The sequence below is a fragment of the Cygnus olor genome, chromosome 6 (genome assembly GCF_009769625.2).
Source record: "Cygnus olor isolate bCygOlo1 chromosome 6, bCygOlo1.pri.v2, whole genome shotgun sequence".
Taxonomy (NCBI): Eukaryota; Metazoa; Chordata; class Aves; order Anseriformes; family Anatidae; genus Cygnus; species Cygnus olor.
Window position 1 is genome coordinate 1,365,730 of NC_049174.1, and position 16,902 is coordinate 1,382,631.

At 36.6% G+C, this 16,902-nt stretch overlaps 1 protein-coding gene across 1 annotated transcript in view; it reads left to right on the plus strand.

Annotated features, from left to right (window-relative positions):
- RFTN2 (raftlin family member 2) overlaps nucleotides 1–16,831 on the plus strand; it is a 29,421-nt gene extending 12,590 nt beyond the window's left edge. Inside the window, 6 exon segments of the mRNA XM_040562649.1 lie at nucleotides 105–305; nucleotides 4,720–4,841; nucleotides 5,781–5,884; nucleotides 12,195–12,273; nucleotides 16,393–16,539; nucleotides 16,541–16,831. Coding sequence (XP_040418583.1) covers nucleotides 105–305; nucleotides 4,720–4,841; nucleotides 5,781–5,884; nucleotides 12,195–12,273; nucleotides 16,393–16,539; nucleotides 16,541–16,660 — 773 coding nt within the window. The 3' untranslated portion in view covers nucleotides 16,661–16,831.
- The last annotated feature ends 71 nt before the right edge of the window (nucleotides 16,832–16,902 follow it).

Consider the following 16,902-nt stretch of genomic DNA (forward strand, 5'->3'; position numbering starts at 1 on the left):
TAAAAACACAAAAGCAGGCTGAAATAAGAAGATAATATTTTTATTTGAGAGCTCTGTCTTCCAGAGGCTCATTTTTCTTCCTTTTTTTTTTTTTCTTTTCTCAGACAAGCTGTATACAGTCTTCAATGTTTTTGATGATGACTCTACCTGCTGGACCTATCATGAGGGCATCTTGTCCATGAAAGTAACAAGAAAGGGACCAGTTATTAGTACACTGGAAGCAGACTGGCTAGAACTAACTACATTTTATTATAAACAAGGATTGTCCTTAACTGATTCTTTTGTACACTGGGAAACTTCTAAAGGTGAGCACTATCCCATAATATCTTCAAGCTTTTACTTATTCATGTGGATCTATTTATTTTGCAAAAAGTAGATGATGTTTTGCATGTTGGTGTGAAGGGCAATATGTAAACATGTTCAGATAGTCACTGTAAATTTGTAGAATCTGATACCTGAAAAGGAAATACCATTGTTTTTTGTGCAGTTGCTGCTCTGAATAATTGCAATTTCTGCTTTTTTAATCAAATTCGGGATTTCCAAAGCACGAAAGGAGTGTAGCATTATAATGAAATCAACCTTTTGCACTAGTTCTCTTTTCTTTTTCTCTTTTTAAAAGGAAAAGATAATGGAAAAATCATTAGATGCATTTCAGTTGTGTTCTGCTGCTGCTCACTCTAGACACTGTGCTGCACTTGGAATATTTCTAATGAGACAAAAAAGCGCCTTCTGTTCTCCTTGTGCTTACTGCACCATTAAGCCTTAAGCAAAGTAAGACTTTCCACACTTCCTCCTTTCTCCAGTTCTCTGCTAGGTTTAAAATTCTTACCAAAACCCTGAGTTGAATTAATTTGTTTGTTTATCCTGAAGTTTCAGATCCAGCATCTTTCTATAGGTGGTTCTGGTTGGATTTGGACACGTACACTAAGTAGAGAAATCTGCTTTTGCTCTTACCCTTAACTGTAGGCAGATTCTCCAGCATTTTTTCATGAAGGTGGGAGAGGGAAGTTTTCCCTGGTCCCTCCTGCTTCTTGCTCTCTTCTGCAGGAGCCTACGAGCTCAGTTAGCACACTAAAATTGTTAGAATCATAGAGCTTCAGGCTACAGGATTTCTCCTCAGATTCCTAAATTGTCTTGTTCATTCTGCCAGTTTCAATTTGATCACAGTTTTTCACTGGAGGGAACCTCTTAGCTCTTTCAGAATTCCTATGTGATCAAGAGATTCGTCTCCATTTGAACGGAGTTTGTCTGAAAGCCAGAAATTAGAGTTCCAAAAGTAGTATGTAGTTACCATTATGCAATTAATTAAAATAGTATAAAGAACGTACTCTAGTGCTCAGTGACCAGGCCAAAGAGTCTGCCATAGTTAATTCTTTCAGAATTTACCGACTGTTGCAAAAAATGTTGTTCACTTAAAAAGACTTAGGGTTTGTAGTTAACTAATGTGATATTTTGTCTTTGGCTGAATTTGTTCATGTCTTGCTTGTAGCATATTTTCAGCTGTTGGTATTCCCTCAGAATTGCTTATGGAAATTCAGTATAAGTAAATAAAACACAAGGCTGTAGTGGATGAGAAAGATGTTGTAAAAAGTTCACTGTAAAGGCTTCAGACCCCTTAACAATTTATGCAAGACTTAGACTGATTATCAAATGAAGTTGTTTACTTAATAATAAGCATACTAAAATGGCTTTCATGAGTCATTTTAAACTACTGCTTATATGAACTATACAGTGAGAGTAGATTGCTGATTTTTTTTCATAGCTTTTCTATTTTCTTTGTGCTTTACTTCATGCTTCCTTTTTCTGATGTTCTGATTAAAAATAATAATGCAATCAGCATTCCTTTGCAAGGCTTGGGCTGAATTAAAAAAAAAAATTTAACTTCTGAAGATGTTATGTTTAAATATGGGTTCTTCAAAAATCAAACCCTGAAAAAGTAAGAGCTTGATTTTTTATATGTGTGTGTGTATTTTTTTTTTCTTCTCAGTAACTTAGCCTTGAATGTTAATTATATTTCTGTAGCTCAGCAACAAAGTAAATTTAGTAATTTGCCAGAATCTGTGAAGGAACACAAGTGCATCAACATCATTATATTTCCATCAAGTTGAATTTGTCGGCTGTTCTCTCTGATTACATATTTTTTTGCATGTAAACCATTGAATGGCACAGTTTGTATTGGCCATCTAATTTTGTTGAATTCCTATCTATTGAAGTCAGTGGAAGAACAAAGATTCCTTTGGGGGAGGAGAGGCGAGAAATCAGACTGCTAGTTTTCGATAGTTTTTTCTGGAGCTGGAAAATAACTCTTTGGAGATGCATTACAATTCACCAAGGGTGTTTTCAGCAGCTGTTGAAATTAATCTTTGCAGCTGTTGTCCAAAAACAAATGCAATCTTTTCATTCCCCTGTTGCTGTCTGCTTTTTTCTGTGTGCATAACTGTCCCAACTTTAATACCCAGGTTATGACTGACTTAGGGATTTCATGCTGCCACTTTGCAGCAGTTGCTGCTTCTTCAGCCCCACTTGGCTGGGATGTATTTCAGTGAGACACATGGTGTGACGCTGCTGAATTCCGCTGGAAGTATTCGAAGCCACAACCTGCTACATGGATGGCATTCTGTAGCTGATCAAGTGTCTGTAACCGCAGTACAAGATTACTTTGCTGCTGAGTTCTTCATAAGCTAAAATATTTTTTCATGAGACGAACGTTGAAGAGTTTTATAACCAGATAAAAACTGGGCATCCAATAGAGGGAAACATGAAATGCTTTTAGGGGAGAAAAAGTGTTTAAACATTTGCACTCATCACCAGAATTACACTTCTTGTATGTTTGCATGTGCATCCAATTGTCATTTTCACTTTAGTTTTTAAGATTGCTTTTAGTTTGCAAGGTATCTACAGCAGCAGTTGTCCTTCTATATTGATGTAGTGAAATGCACAAGTTTTAGATAATGTTTTAATACAACTGAAAACAATGGATGCAGGTAAAGCAGCCACAGAAATTCTCATTTTGTTTGGATGTTGTACGGAGTAAACAGAATTCTGTTGCTAACATGATAAAAATGCAATTCCCAATTTAAGGCAGGTACAAATTCGAAAGAATTAAGTCATTTTTAATTCTCAATGACAACCAAAACAGAAGGGAGTCATAAAAGTAATCCAGGTAAGTTCTTTTTTAGCTCCATTTGGGTTAAGGTAGTGTTGCTTCTGTTTGTTGCTACCTTGCAGGTTCTCATAATCCTAGAAGTACTTAAGATTGATAGGAGTGCTGTGACGACACTTAAATGCTTTTTCTGTTTACTTTATCTGCCAGGCAGTGCCTTTTTTTTTTTTTAATAATATTAACAAGGATAACCAGATGTATTTTGACGTAAGTTTCGACTTAACCATTTGTCTCAAAAGCCACTTAATAGAGGTGCCTTGTTTCAATAATGCATTAAAATTTAGAGTTATATTATCATGATTTAAAAAAAAATAATCTAGCATGTTAAACATGTTACTGCTTGACGATTTTAAGTATCTGCCTGAACACTGAAGAAAGGTTCAAATTCATTAATTAATGAGATTGAGAATTTATGAACTATTAGGAATTCTGCAGGCGTTCATGTTTGTGCCTAAAGCCATATATTCAGTATCTGCATTGTATTTGCATATATTCTAGAAATAAAATAACATGTTCAGTAGCTTTACAAAAGCATAGGATATAGATACGTAAGTATCTAAATAATCATAGCTCAAAGTAAGTTTCCTATATGCAATATAGGAAAAATAAAAATAATATGAATAAATGCTCAATGTCTTACAGTACATTAACAAGCATGTTGTCAAAACAACAACAACAAAACACTTCCTGTTTGACTTGGAAAACTTCCATGCCAGTTTGGTCCAATTTTAAAGCCAGACCAGTTGTATTCCGTAGCTTCGCTTTGCTAGACACCTTTTAAGCTTATTTCTGCCACTGAAGCTGTGGCGTATAGTCATCTCTTTACATATTTGTGTAATATTGGAGAGGATTTAAACCTGATATTTTAGGAATGCATAATTTTTCTGTTTAAATTTAGTTTAATTGTTTAGGATAGTCAGCTGGCAAGGTAGAACTGCACAAAAGGCTTCCTGATTGCACTTAGAAGAGACAGAAAATGAACTAGTATTTGATGCACAGCTTTAGTTTGGGCTAACTGGATACTGTTAGACTTCCACAAGTAAGTCAGGGAGTATTCTCTGAAATGTCCTTCACATCAGGAATCTTCCTACAATCACTTCTCTTTCAGGCTTTTCCTTTGGCCATTTATGTATTTATTTAAGTAACTGTAGCAAGACTTTACACTTCACGCTTCATTTATCTTTACAGTCTCTCCCACCACACCAAAAGCCACATTTATTGTCAGACATACAGTATTGGAGTTGAATAAGAGGTTTTGTGCCTGTTTGCTGTAGGGGATATGTTGAATATGGGAAACGTGAATTCAGAGTTTCTTTAGAGAAAATGAAACAGTTCATAGCTCAATTTGTATTGAAAAAGCGGTTTTGAATAATAAATTGACTTGCATGCTTCATGAAATTGTAATTAGATGCAGAAAGAACTTTGAGTTATATGCTGTCTTAGTTCCATTTCATTTGAAGGACTCTTCAGTGGGAAAATATAAGCCCATGTATACATCCCAGTAAGGTCCTGACCTAAAAATTTGTATTTTAGCTTATGTTTGTCTTTGTTCACAGGTGATTATTTGCCCAAATCTTTAGAAGGAATACTTATCTACGAAGAAGAAGGTGCTGGGGTTCCAGGTTCTAACAGGAAAGGAAATGATGCAATAGTAGTTGAACAATGGACAGTTATTGAGGTAAATTGGTAATTATTTAGCAACACAATTTCCTACTTCTAGCGTTCTTTGTTTGTTTCCGTAGAATGACTGTACCAGTATTTGATAAACATTTCAGGATGATTTCTTTAAGCCACCTGAATAAGCTAAACTAGCCTTGAATCATAAAAATAAGGTCAGGCCTGTGCCCATTAGTCATATGCATAAAAGAATACGCTGCAGAAGTACTGGCTTGACGCTCATAAATGTTCATATTCAGACCAAAACAGACCTAATTTCAGCAAGTGCAGCTCCACTGACAATGTGCTGAAGTATTCTTAAATAAAGGGGAAGTAAAACTTGGAATTAGAACAAAAACTGATAGTGTATGAGTTAAGTAGAGTTTTCAGATGTATGTTCTTAGTAAAAATTTTACTTTTAAATATCAAAAGACTTAATTTTTTAGTGAAGTTAGATATGAATTAGTGGCAATCATTAGTGAGGATGCTAAGGGTTTACTTTTAAAATACTCAGCAATAAATACATTTATTTATGTGAACCGACATGGCACAAGACTAAGACCTAAAATAAATAAATAAAAGTACAAGTAGGCCTGTAGCTAGGTGAGATGCTTGTTACTCAGATTGGAAGTAAAACCTGAATATATCGAGAAATAATTTCTGCTGTTTTAAAAAGTTGTGTTTTAGGAGTTGATTTAGCAACATGACAAATTTAACAAGATAGATGTGCTTTGAGTGTCTTGCTGAATCAGGACTTGTATCTAAAGTTAATATTCCTCTGTTTACCTAATCTGTTGTCTTGAACTTTTCAAATTGCTTTTAGTTTGAAATAGGAAATCCCTTTTCACACTAAATACAAATTATCACATTATAACTAAGAAAGAGAGGGGTCGTAATGTGTAGAAATGCAAATAAACCCTGTGCAGAGTGTCTTTACTACTTTTTATAATTATTAATGTAGGGGTGTGAAATTAAAACAGATTACGGACCTTTATTGCACACACTGGCTGAGTTTGGATGGCTCCTGACCTGTGTCCTGCCTACACCTATTGTACGACATGACAGGTACGCAAACAGCAGGATGCAGCATTTTGGTGTGTCTTCACAGTTGCACATTTTAGTGAATTATCAAGTGATTTTGTCACAAGACAGTCATGCACTGTTTATTGCAAATTAAGGAGGAGAATATGCTAATCGAGCAAGTTACGATCTAATCCAGCTGTTTCTCTTCTTTAACATAGATATTGTTTCAGTTTACATATGGTAATGAACTACTGCATTTCAGTTCTCATATTTTCTTGCTTCAATATTTATTTGGATGTCTTGGGAGAAATACCTGTATATGTAAGAAGAGCTAAATAGTAGACCTAGATCGCATATAATGTTTCAGAATTTCTTTTTAATGGAAAAAGTACCGTGCTTTTATTCAGAGTACCTGCCAAAAAAATGGCAAATGCATCACTGAATTAAGCTTACGCAGTTTTGTTTTGTTTTCAATTCTGCTTCCATCAGATTAAGATTGCTGAAGTTCGGGCAAAAATGTACTGAGGCATAGCTTAGAGCTCATTAAAACGATGGAAAGCTGGGTGACTTTAGTAATCTTTGGATCCAGACCTCACTGTATTAAATCAAGACAGCATAAAAAGGATGTGAATGGAAGTTTCTAAGAGAACTGCTACAAGAAAATGGAATTTTGTTCAAGTGATTTGACATAATTAAATTAACTCACCCATGTAAGAAGGAGGTTTTTCTGGTCAGAAAATAGCTGTCCTCTTTATCTGTGTTTTGGTTTTTTGGTTTTGTGGTTTTTTTGTTTTGTTTTTAATAGTTGACTTTAATCAACTGTTTACAAGCTAAGAGTAGAAATTTAGGTAAAACATCTAGCACATTTTTCTATTTTTAATGATTTCTGTATGTTTTGTTTTCTTCTGAAACTTACGAAATTCTGAACTTACTGTGCAAAGCTCCTGCTCCATCAAGTATTTTTCAGAACACAAAACAAAACATCTATCCTTCAATTCTTTTTTTAAATTCTTAATCTACGTGTGTTATCTTTGAATTTGGTGACTTCTTAGGGTATGCGAACTGCTGAGCCTGGTTTTCATAAACAGATGAAACTTTTGGCCAGATCTTAAAGATTGAGAAGTAGCCTTTCAGAATCAGATCAACTTTTTGGAAGGTCATGAGTGAACAGGGGGATAGGAAGGTTCTAGTACTCCTGGTGTGCTGAAGGTCATAGGGTGAGAGAGGTTTAAACCCCTAATCTTTGCTGTCACACAAGCAGTGTACCTGTACCCATCCCCGAGGGGTTGGACAGAAGGGGTGAAACTGTCCTGAGCAGCCACATTAGCTCAGTCTGGGCTTGCTGCAGGCAGCAGATGTTATTTTGCACCTGGTAGATTGCAGAGCAAAAGCAGGGCTGCTTAGAAGAAGCTAAGTGCTATTAAAAAAATAATAATAATAACAATAGTAGAAAAAAACTGCAGTATGAAGTGATAATGGATTCAGTAGACAGGGTCTGTTTCTGGAGTTACTGAGAAGGTACCAGCAAGACATTGAAGTTATGCTAGGTGTCTGAAGTAGCATTGCTTTCCAGATGTGAGACAACCAGCCCACTGCTAGATGTGATCATGCAAAACGGGATTGTATTCTGGCCAAACGTGAAGTTGGATTCACTTCGTATTAACACTGGAATGATGGATGAATACAAAGCATTTGTTTTCTGATTTAAATAGTTGTGAGGTGTGTGCATGAATTGTCTAATAGTTGTTGTCTTGAAGGTATCTCACAGTCCACATTAGAAGAAATATGGTAATCACATTTTGAGCGTGCCTGTAGTGTGTCTAATATACAGCTTTTCAGATTTCTTTTTAGAAGTAAATAAATAAAATAAAAGTTCATTAACAGAATTCCTAGTTGGGAATTAAGAATTCTTAAAGGACTCTAAAGAATGTGTTTCTGTCCTGGCAGCCTGCATAGTGACTGATAAATACTATTATTAGACATTGATACTGGCATTTGAAAAAGAGAAAGAAATTCCTACATGATTACTGTGTGTCTGATAGGAAAGATGCCAGTACTGTGGTGGTAGATTATCCTAGGAATTCAAGTTAAATGCCCAATAAAGAAAGATACTTCATGCTGCCCACCAGCGGTCCTTTTCCCAGACTGGGAACTCTGACCTCAAAACTCAGCCTGAATATTAACAGGTTTCAGAAATACTGAACAAATGAACAATTTGGCAAATTCATGTTTTCATGTTTGTTTTTTTAAAATGCAAAATATATAATGAAAATTCTATTTAAGAATAAAAAATGTTAGCAAGGCAGCCTGCTCCCCATTTTATTTACCTCCATGTTATGTCATATTCTCCGCCTTAGTCTATTCCTAATTTTTTGCAAAACTTTCCTCATCTCAGATCTTCTACAGTTTGCTCCTAGCCATTAAGCCTACTGCTCATCTGTAGACAAAAAGTGTGACCACAAGCTCATAAGGTCTGGAGTGTGACAGGATTGTCACGCACAGTGTTTCTCTATCTCCCTTCTTTTTTTTTTTTTTAAATATGGTTAGGATTTGAAACAGAATGTAAAAATGCCAGGCTGTAAAGTCTGTTCCTGTGTGGTTTTGATGTTGCTATTCTTTGAAGTTTTTATTTTTTTTACAGATGTTCCTCTCCATAAAATAATGTCCTGTTGCACAGAGTGTCATGCCACATGCTAGCTGAATGTCATGGATCACTGTCCCATTTCAGGCATGGGCAGCGGCCTGTAGGCCTGTTTTCTCCTTTAGCTCCTACCTCAAGGGCTAAATCATGCAGGATACAGGAAGCATTTCCTCAAGAAATGTGATCTTTGTTGTTACAAGTAGAGCAATAGTAGAGAGCATACAGAGTTGCCTTTTGTGCAGTGTGTTTGAAAGATAAGGACCATTTTGGGATGTTTTTTTGTTAACAAAGTATAAAACCCACAGAAGTTCCTAGTCAGTGATTGTTTTTCCAGGCATACAGGAGAACAGAGTATGAAAAAATGGATGTGATACAATGTTTGTATCCATCTCTTGGATATCATCCATATCTTGGATATTTAAATATGGTTAGCAGTCACTAAAGTATTTTTTGACCAAAAAAAGTGGACCAAGAAAGAATGTAAGGAAGAGCCACAATAGTACTAGTGACCTCAGGAGCCTCCTGCATTATATACAGCTGTAACATACAGTTAAATGTTTTTGTGACAGGAATTTGACAAGAATTATGCCAAGTTCAGAAGCTATATATCAAGGATAAGATGAATAGCCCTTTCAGAAGTTAAATTTAGTGATTAGGGAAAAAAACATGTTAGAAAATATTTTGTTGGTAATTTCGTGCTCCTGGAGTTATCAAAATAATGTCATCGTGAATTTCTGGAATTCCATACGTGTTTGTGGTCTAAAGTTAGAATTCTTTGCTGGTTTTGTTTTGGATGGAACAGTTGTTTCAAGTCCTGTAAGCTGGGAGCCTTACTATCCCACACGGGTACTTGTCTCATAACTGAAAGTCTAAATACAGTGCAACTGCAAAGAAGTGCAAAACTTCATTTTGGGGAAATGCAAATAAACCAAATAGATTAAAAGAACTTACTATTCTGCACCTTTTCTTCATTTTTTTCAAGAAACACTGTCTAACCTTAGTTGATTCATACATAGAAAATGTATGCATGAAAAAAATAAAAACAGATGTAAAAATCATAGCTATTGGCAGGCCTGACGAGCTTCCAGTTGGATGATTGTTCTTAGAGATTTATTTAATATATACATATACTAGAGGACAGACTTATTGCCAATTCAGCATAAGCAGACAAGCAAATAGCTGGTGTTTTAACAAAAGTGTCTCTGTTGCTCCTCATCCCTCTTACAAGAAGAGACAGGAAAAAGGCTCCAGCAGCCTTACTTCGCAGTGACCTTTATTTCCCCTCGCTGATTGCTGTAGTCCCTGAAAATTGGCAGGATGGACTGTCTGCAAGCACCGGAAAGCAAGCAGGCAAATACAGTGCAAAAACACTGACTTTGCGGTTATTAGTTTATCATCACAAACAACTTCATCTACATTTGCAAAATGCCCCAGCTTACAAGGTGAAGTGGAAGTGCGGAAATGAGAGGGAAGCTATGGAGTGGCTTACTCGAAGCGTTTTTTTCTCATTTAAATTCTGTGGAAATCCCACTGTCATTGAGTTCTTTGTGAATTAAGCTCATAGCTACTTTGTCGTGTGCAGCATTTTAATAAGGTCAGACTTAGAAAATTGTTTTTACTGATTGTCTACTCATCATCGTGTCCTTTCTCCGTTCTAGTAGAATTTGTACAAGCTGAACTTAATGTTTGTTTTTTTTTTTCGCTGCAGGAATGCAGACACAGTTACAAAATAGAGCATAGGCAATTCCCCATGCCAGGCATTCTGCGCAACCTTCTCGCTTGAAAGAGAGATTTCCCAGTTGATATTACCAAAATAGGCATAAATGAGGCAGGGGAAGATAACTGGCAATGTGGAGTAAGTTTGCAGGATTGCTGATTTCCCTTTCATAATGTAAACGTGTAACATATGTATTATTTTTTTTCAATGAATGGAAATAAGGAGGGTAGGGACTCTCAGAGGAGAAAACATGTTAACTTGAAGAAACTAACCTCCTCATTTCCCTGTCTTCCCCAAAGGCTGCAGTTTAGGATAGTTCTCTTCTCTCATCCAAGGAATGTATGCAAAGACATGCCTTGACCTGAGTTCAGCTGGGTTGAGAGGAAGGTTGTGATGGGCCAAGCACCATCACAAAGTCATCATAATTGACTATTGATTGGATACAGCTGGGAATAGTGCTGTTCTGCGTATGTTCTCAGAGCTTACTTTGAGGCACTCTACTAGGGTAGGCTGTTAATAAGTTCTTCCTGATCCCATAGCAACAGTTTTAGTCCCTGATTTTCCTTGGAGTGAGTCCCTAATATAAAAAACAAATTCATACTATCAGTCCTAGCCCTGGCATGAAATACGTATCAGTTATCTCAGCCTTGTGTATGTGGTTGCTGAGATTGTGACTTACCGTACTGAAGTACGATCATACATTTTTAGTACTTCCTTCCAGAGCATTAAGCGTAAAAATACAGTTTTATTATTGATAGGGGAATAGGTGGAATCACGATTTCTTGAAGTGGGCTCACTCTATGGTAATCATTACAAGTCTGTTTTAAGTCATTAAAGTTTTGTGGTTCTATTTTGCTTTTTTTTTATTTATCTTACATATTTGTAGTTGCTTTCTTGCTAAAGTGTTCCAGTGTTTTTCCTTCATGCATGTTAAGAGCTCATTGAATACTGCACAGAAGTAGAGTAGGGGGAGAAGAAGAATTTATCAAAATGTAGTTCTGATATGTGGAAGAAGAGCAGGATTTTTTAACCCTCCCATCCCAGAGATCTGGTCTCACAATTCTTGATGCATTTAGTCCTTACAGACTCTTGCTTTGTAAGTCACATGCAGTCAATTTGCTGACCTGTATTTTTGATGAAAAGGTTTTGAAAACAAATATCTAAAATCTTCAAGAGGTTGTAAAGGATGATTCTTTTTTTTTTTTTAATTTTTTAACCAGTAGTGAAAGAATGCAAAATTTTTGAGATATGAACACCTGAGTTTTTGATGAACTTTTTCACCAGAAAACCCACAACTGAAGTCCTTTTTTTGCTCTCTTACTTCTTTCTTCTCTTGTCCATCCCATGTACAAAACCACCTGTGTCATTTATCTCATTGTGAATGTATTGGTTAAACTGAGCTGAGACCTTTTGTCCATAGAGAGTGAAAAGGCAAGCTTATCCCACTGTCGTAGTTAGATGTTACATTACAACCAGAAACAATTTTACTGCTATCTAAAAGAGTCTTACTTCACAAATTTCCTGTCTCAAAGGTATTGAGATACTTGTTGAAGCTGTTTATCTTCTGAAATTGAGGCTGTTTGTTGTGGTGTTACTAGTTGCATGTTGTTGTATATTTATCAGTGCAAATAGATGAAAAAAATACTCTTTAATGTTTAATTTCAGATGTTGCGAAGGTGTGGTCTTTCATTAAAATTAGGAGCTTTGGTACTTAGGCTTTCAAGCACAGTCCTGTTAAGTTACTCCAATCATACTAATAAAAATGATTTGTTCTATATTTGTTTTCATGTGCAACACCTTAACCTAGCTGTGTGCTTCTGTTTGTTTTATTATTATTACAAACCAGTTTATGAATTAAAACACCAGCAAATGCTTGATAATCTATCCTCTTCTGACTCATATACACTCAATTTACAATTGACTGTGAAAGGCGTGAATGTATTACAGGAATGTTATTGCCTTGAAATATTCAAACGATTTTCCTTAAATTTCAGTGAAGGAAACCTGGCCACAAAGCAAGTTGTTTTTCTTCAGAGACCTGTTATATGGAATTCTGCTGTCCAGATGCCAGAGGTGAGTAATGTGTTGATTAAAAAAAATAAAAATTAGTATTTCACACTATAGTTATGTACAGAAACAGATCCCAAAATTAATGGGAAAAGTGGCAGAAACAGGTTTTGCTTGAGAAAATCTGTTTAAGTTTGTGTCACATGTTTGCAGATACACTTGCAAGTTGTTTTTTTTTTTTTTTACTCAGCTACATGGCTCTTAGACTAAGATGTAGAGAACAAAAGTGTAGGTATGCTAAAAACCTGTTACTTTAAGAATCATGTTCTAAGAAACAACTGTTTCTCAGGTGATGAAGTTGGCTATGCGGCAAGCATTTGTTAGAAGCCTTCAGGAAGCATTCAGCCTAAGTGAGCTGACTCAACTCCTGCATCTATTGCACATGAAAAAGATGACATTTTTTGACCTCTGAATGTCTATTTTCATGGCTGTAGCAGAATACAAGCGGTCAAGCTGTGCAAGGGGCTCTGTGATCTGGGGGTTACCATGGTGAAGGAGTGTTAGCCATTGCTGTGTGAGTCAAAGTATGTGACAGAAATATAGGACTTAAAATTCCTACAGCTGATCTTCCACATCTACCTGTCCCCTCTAAGTGAGATTCCCGTAACAGTGTTGTATAAAAGTACTTCGAGGATGAAATGACTGGTAGTCATCACATCCTGCTCAGCCAGGGCACAACAGCGGTGGCACCTGTACAGTGCTATAGCAAAGCCTGCTGTGGCCAGGGGAGGATAACCGGTGGGTTCTTCCTTACCAAGGCTTTCTACACCCTGGGGTGGGTTTTCCCTTTTTATTTGTTTTCATTGGCTATTCCATCTTCAGCTAATCAACTTTCTTCTCCTGTGGTAGCCTTTTAAGGAGCTATGGAAGCTGTAGGCATTTTGACTCAGGCCGCAGCACTGGAGCAGTAAGCTTCACAAATTCTGTCCGTCATGATACTATTACTTTTACGAAGCCAGTGGTGTCTATCCTCTTCTTTCCCCACCTGTATAACTGTTTCACGAGACTCTACTAATAGCTGGAATTCATATTTGATCTTTCCAGCTTATATGCAGACTGCTGTCATCATCCATATTTTTCCTCTGATTAGTGTTTCTAAATACCTCTTCCTTTTTTGTTCTTCTCCAGACTTCTGCTTGTCTCCAGCCTAACCTCCTAACGCTGTGTCCCCTTATAATTAATTCATGCCTGGAAGAATGGCATTCAACATGAAAATGGGAATTTAATTGCACATCTCCATCACGGGTCTCAGTTCCTAGCTAGGTGTTGTATGCTGTCTTTAATTTATTTTCCTCATCTACAAAATTTGAGCTCCTATTTTTTTTCCACATCAGTATTCTGTGCAGTCTCCCTTGCCAATGTTTCAGTCATCCATTCATGCCCTTTTCCCAAATTCTGGCCAGTTCCTCTTGCAGTGTTTCTTTCAGTTCCCCGTGTGTACCACTTACCTTTGGCTTTTGCTTTCAAAGCTTACAGTCCCTGCTCTCTTGTCTTTGTCATCTCTTCTTTTTTTGGAACATAGTTTTGTTGGTATCATGTTGTAAGTGTATAAAAATATGCTATTTTATGTCAGTCACGATCAAATAAAGTCAAAATTCTCCTGATGTTTCCCAACCTTTTATTGCTATGTATAATAAGTGCACAGACTCCTGATGTGAATACTCTTTCCTTGGTAGCTATAAAAAAAAGGTATTGCTAACTACAAGCTCCTCTTAACGGACAGTGTAACTACATGACTCAAGTTAGAAGGATTAATACTGGATTCTACCAGGAGACACTGTAATACACAAACCACTTCTGTAAAAACATTCATTGTCAGGAATTGATGAATCTTTGAGATGTGTTTTAAATTAAAATTAGAGGAATCCTTGTGTTTGCTGTTTAAATTCTGTTGCCTAATTGGTGAGGTGGTTAGTACTGGAATGACCTTTATATTCTTTATTTTACAAGTATAACGGTACCTTTGTTCGTGGTCATTGTTTCACCTGGATTGTAATGCAAAACCTTTGAGTTAAGCCTAAAATAGTGGAAGTAAACAATAGCTGGTTTGTCAGCCATGTACAGCAGGATTATTGTATTAAAGTCTGAAGAGACACAGTATCTAAATGTGCCCCTTAAGTACCAGCGAATAAGCGAATATCTTACTTCTGCAACAGGAAATCTCAGTATGATGAGGTTATGTTACCATGGGATAAATAGGGTAGCTCAGGATAAAGCTAGAACATGTACTAAAGTAGCATTTACCCTCTGTTTTTCCAATCATGTAGGTTTTCCCCTAAATCTTAATCTCTTCAGTTATGTATTTATATATTACCAAAATGTCTGAATTGGCAAAACAGCATATTACCTTTATTCATAGATGAGGTAATCTGTTGATTTGTTAACAATACCTAACTGGTATAGCACGTCATGCTAGATTTGCATGGAATAGCTAGATTTCAGGTATGAAACAAGCTACGAAATCTGAAAGCATTCAGTATTAACTTTTATATTAACTATTAACTTTTGCTCTAGAAATTGTAATAATATATTTTAAAATAATACATGGACAGGGACAACAGAAGTTGTGGAATTTTATCAAACAAACCTTTGAAAACATTTTAGTAAAAAAGTTTAACTCCTGTGATTCTACATTGTTGGTCATGACACTTTCACTTGCATTTACACTGACTGCATTCTTGCTGTTTTAAAAAAATAAAATCATCATGTCCATAGTTCAGGATGCTTTTGAAACACAAAACTACTGCAGATATCTAAAATATTTTAATTTCCAAACTAAATAAAAGCATCAGTTTGTCTATTTATGCGTATCCTTAATGTGTTGGTAACTCGGATAATCTTGAGAAGAATACTAACTTTAAGGAGAGCCAACCTACAAACCAACAAGGCTTTTTTTTTAAGAAAGCAATTCAGCGTTAGAGGTGCCTATATGAGAGTGTCCTCACACCCTCAGAGCCTGATCACGTTGCAGCTGCCTGCAGTGTGGCAGGGTCTGGCTGTGGCACAGCTTTGTCCCCCAGGCATGTCCCAGCTCCTGGACCCCTGGTGACTTGCCTTCTGGGGGCTGGCAGTACACGGTACTAGCTGCTTTGTGTACTCAAGGTCGGTTTTGTTGTAGGTTTTTCTTTTTTTTCCTTGTGAGGTTGAAGGGTTGGCCATTTCTAAGGAACTTTTATTCAGTAAGAATTGAGGAACTCCTCTGTTACCTGGCCTGATATTCCCACAGGGTCATCTTTCAGAAAAGGTGTGGTGTTTTCCAAGTCCTCAACAGATCCTATCTCTGCCTTCTTGTATATTGTTGGTTAGTGCATTATGATCTGGCTTGCAATTTATGTAATGGTTCAAAGGCCTCTTGGATTTAGAAGGGCAATATTGTCTCAGTGAGTTCTTTATTACACACCATTTGCTTTTCTAAGAAAATAGTTCAGAGGAGACCTGAGACTGAACTGCACACATACTTGAGGATTTCTCTTTTTATTTCCTTTAGGCAGACTTCTCCATCCTCTTACTGTGGCATCTAGGCAAAGCTTATTTCCTTCTGTTTCTCCTGAGGCAACACTATTTCCCCTTAGTCTGATTTCCCGATGTCTCCTGTAACGGTTTCCCTTAAATACATTTCCTTTAGCCACAGCGCCATTGTTTTTACTGTTTCAAAAAGAGTTTGGGAAAAATGTTACAGATGTATAGAAGGGGGACAAAGAACTGGCACAAACAGGTTGTAAGTTTGGTTTGGTCAGAGTCAGACATGGTACGTTAGGTTGCAAAATAAAGCTTTCTTCAAACAGCTGAATTTAGCATGGGTTAAGACTTGTAAATCACTCTGTGTCTGCCAAGTAAAGCATAGGAATTGAGCATTGCCAAAATAATTGCTTTTTCTTAGCATTTGATTACGCTTTCTTGAATCTTGACTGTGCTGTATCTCTTGCATCTCTCCTTAAATGTCTTTATAGAGAACAAAATGTATCTCTTAGGATTTTTCTCAAGAGGAGTTCATAGTTTAAGCCAGTGTTAAATGCTGCCTTATGTTAAAATGCAGCTCACATTAAATTCGTACATGACTCATTGTGAAGTGTTTGGCTTTTTTTCTATATGAGCTAACATTAAAACACCGCCCTTTTATTTCAGAAGAAATCCTTAAGGCAAGTTATTGGGGAGGAAAAAAGCAAAGTTGGTAGCAGAAGTGTTGGATTAGACACAGCTACTTCTCGCCCTGTAGAAATTGGACAACCACCTGATGAGTTTCATCTGTCTCCTAAACAATGTTGGATCAAGAGAGGCCTCCTCCCAGTATGGAGGCTTTCCCGGATTCAGTAGCAGTGATGGATTATTAAGGGAACTGGATGATGGACAATTTGACCAGGAAGATGGAGTCACTCAGGTCACATGTATGTGATGAAGTAAGTAACTGCATCAGATGGACATGTACATAATTCACCCAAATGTAAAACAAACCAAGTCCATGCTACTTTAAATGCATTGATATAATCCTGTGACTTTTCCCAGACTCATTTTGTATTTTCGTCTGTTGTGTTAACCCTACTGTAGTAATAATACTACTGGCAAATGCTTTGGCTTCCTGTCTCTCTTTCAGAGAATAACTACCTGACTGGTGCTCTGCTAACTTTTGTTCATCTT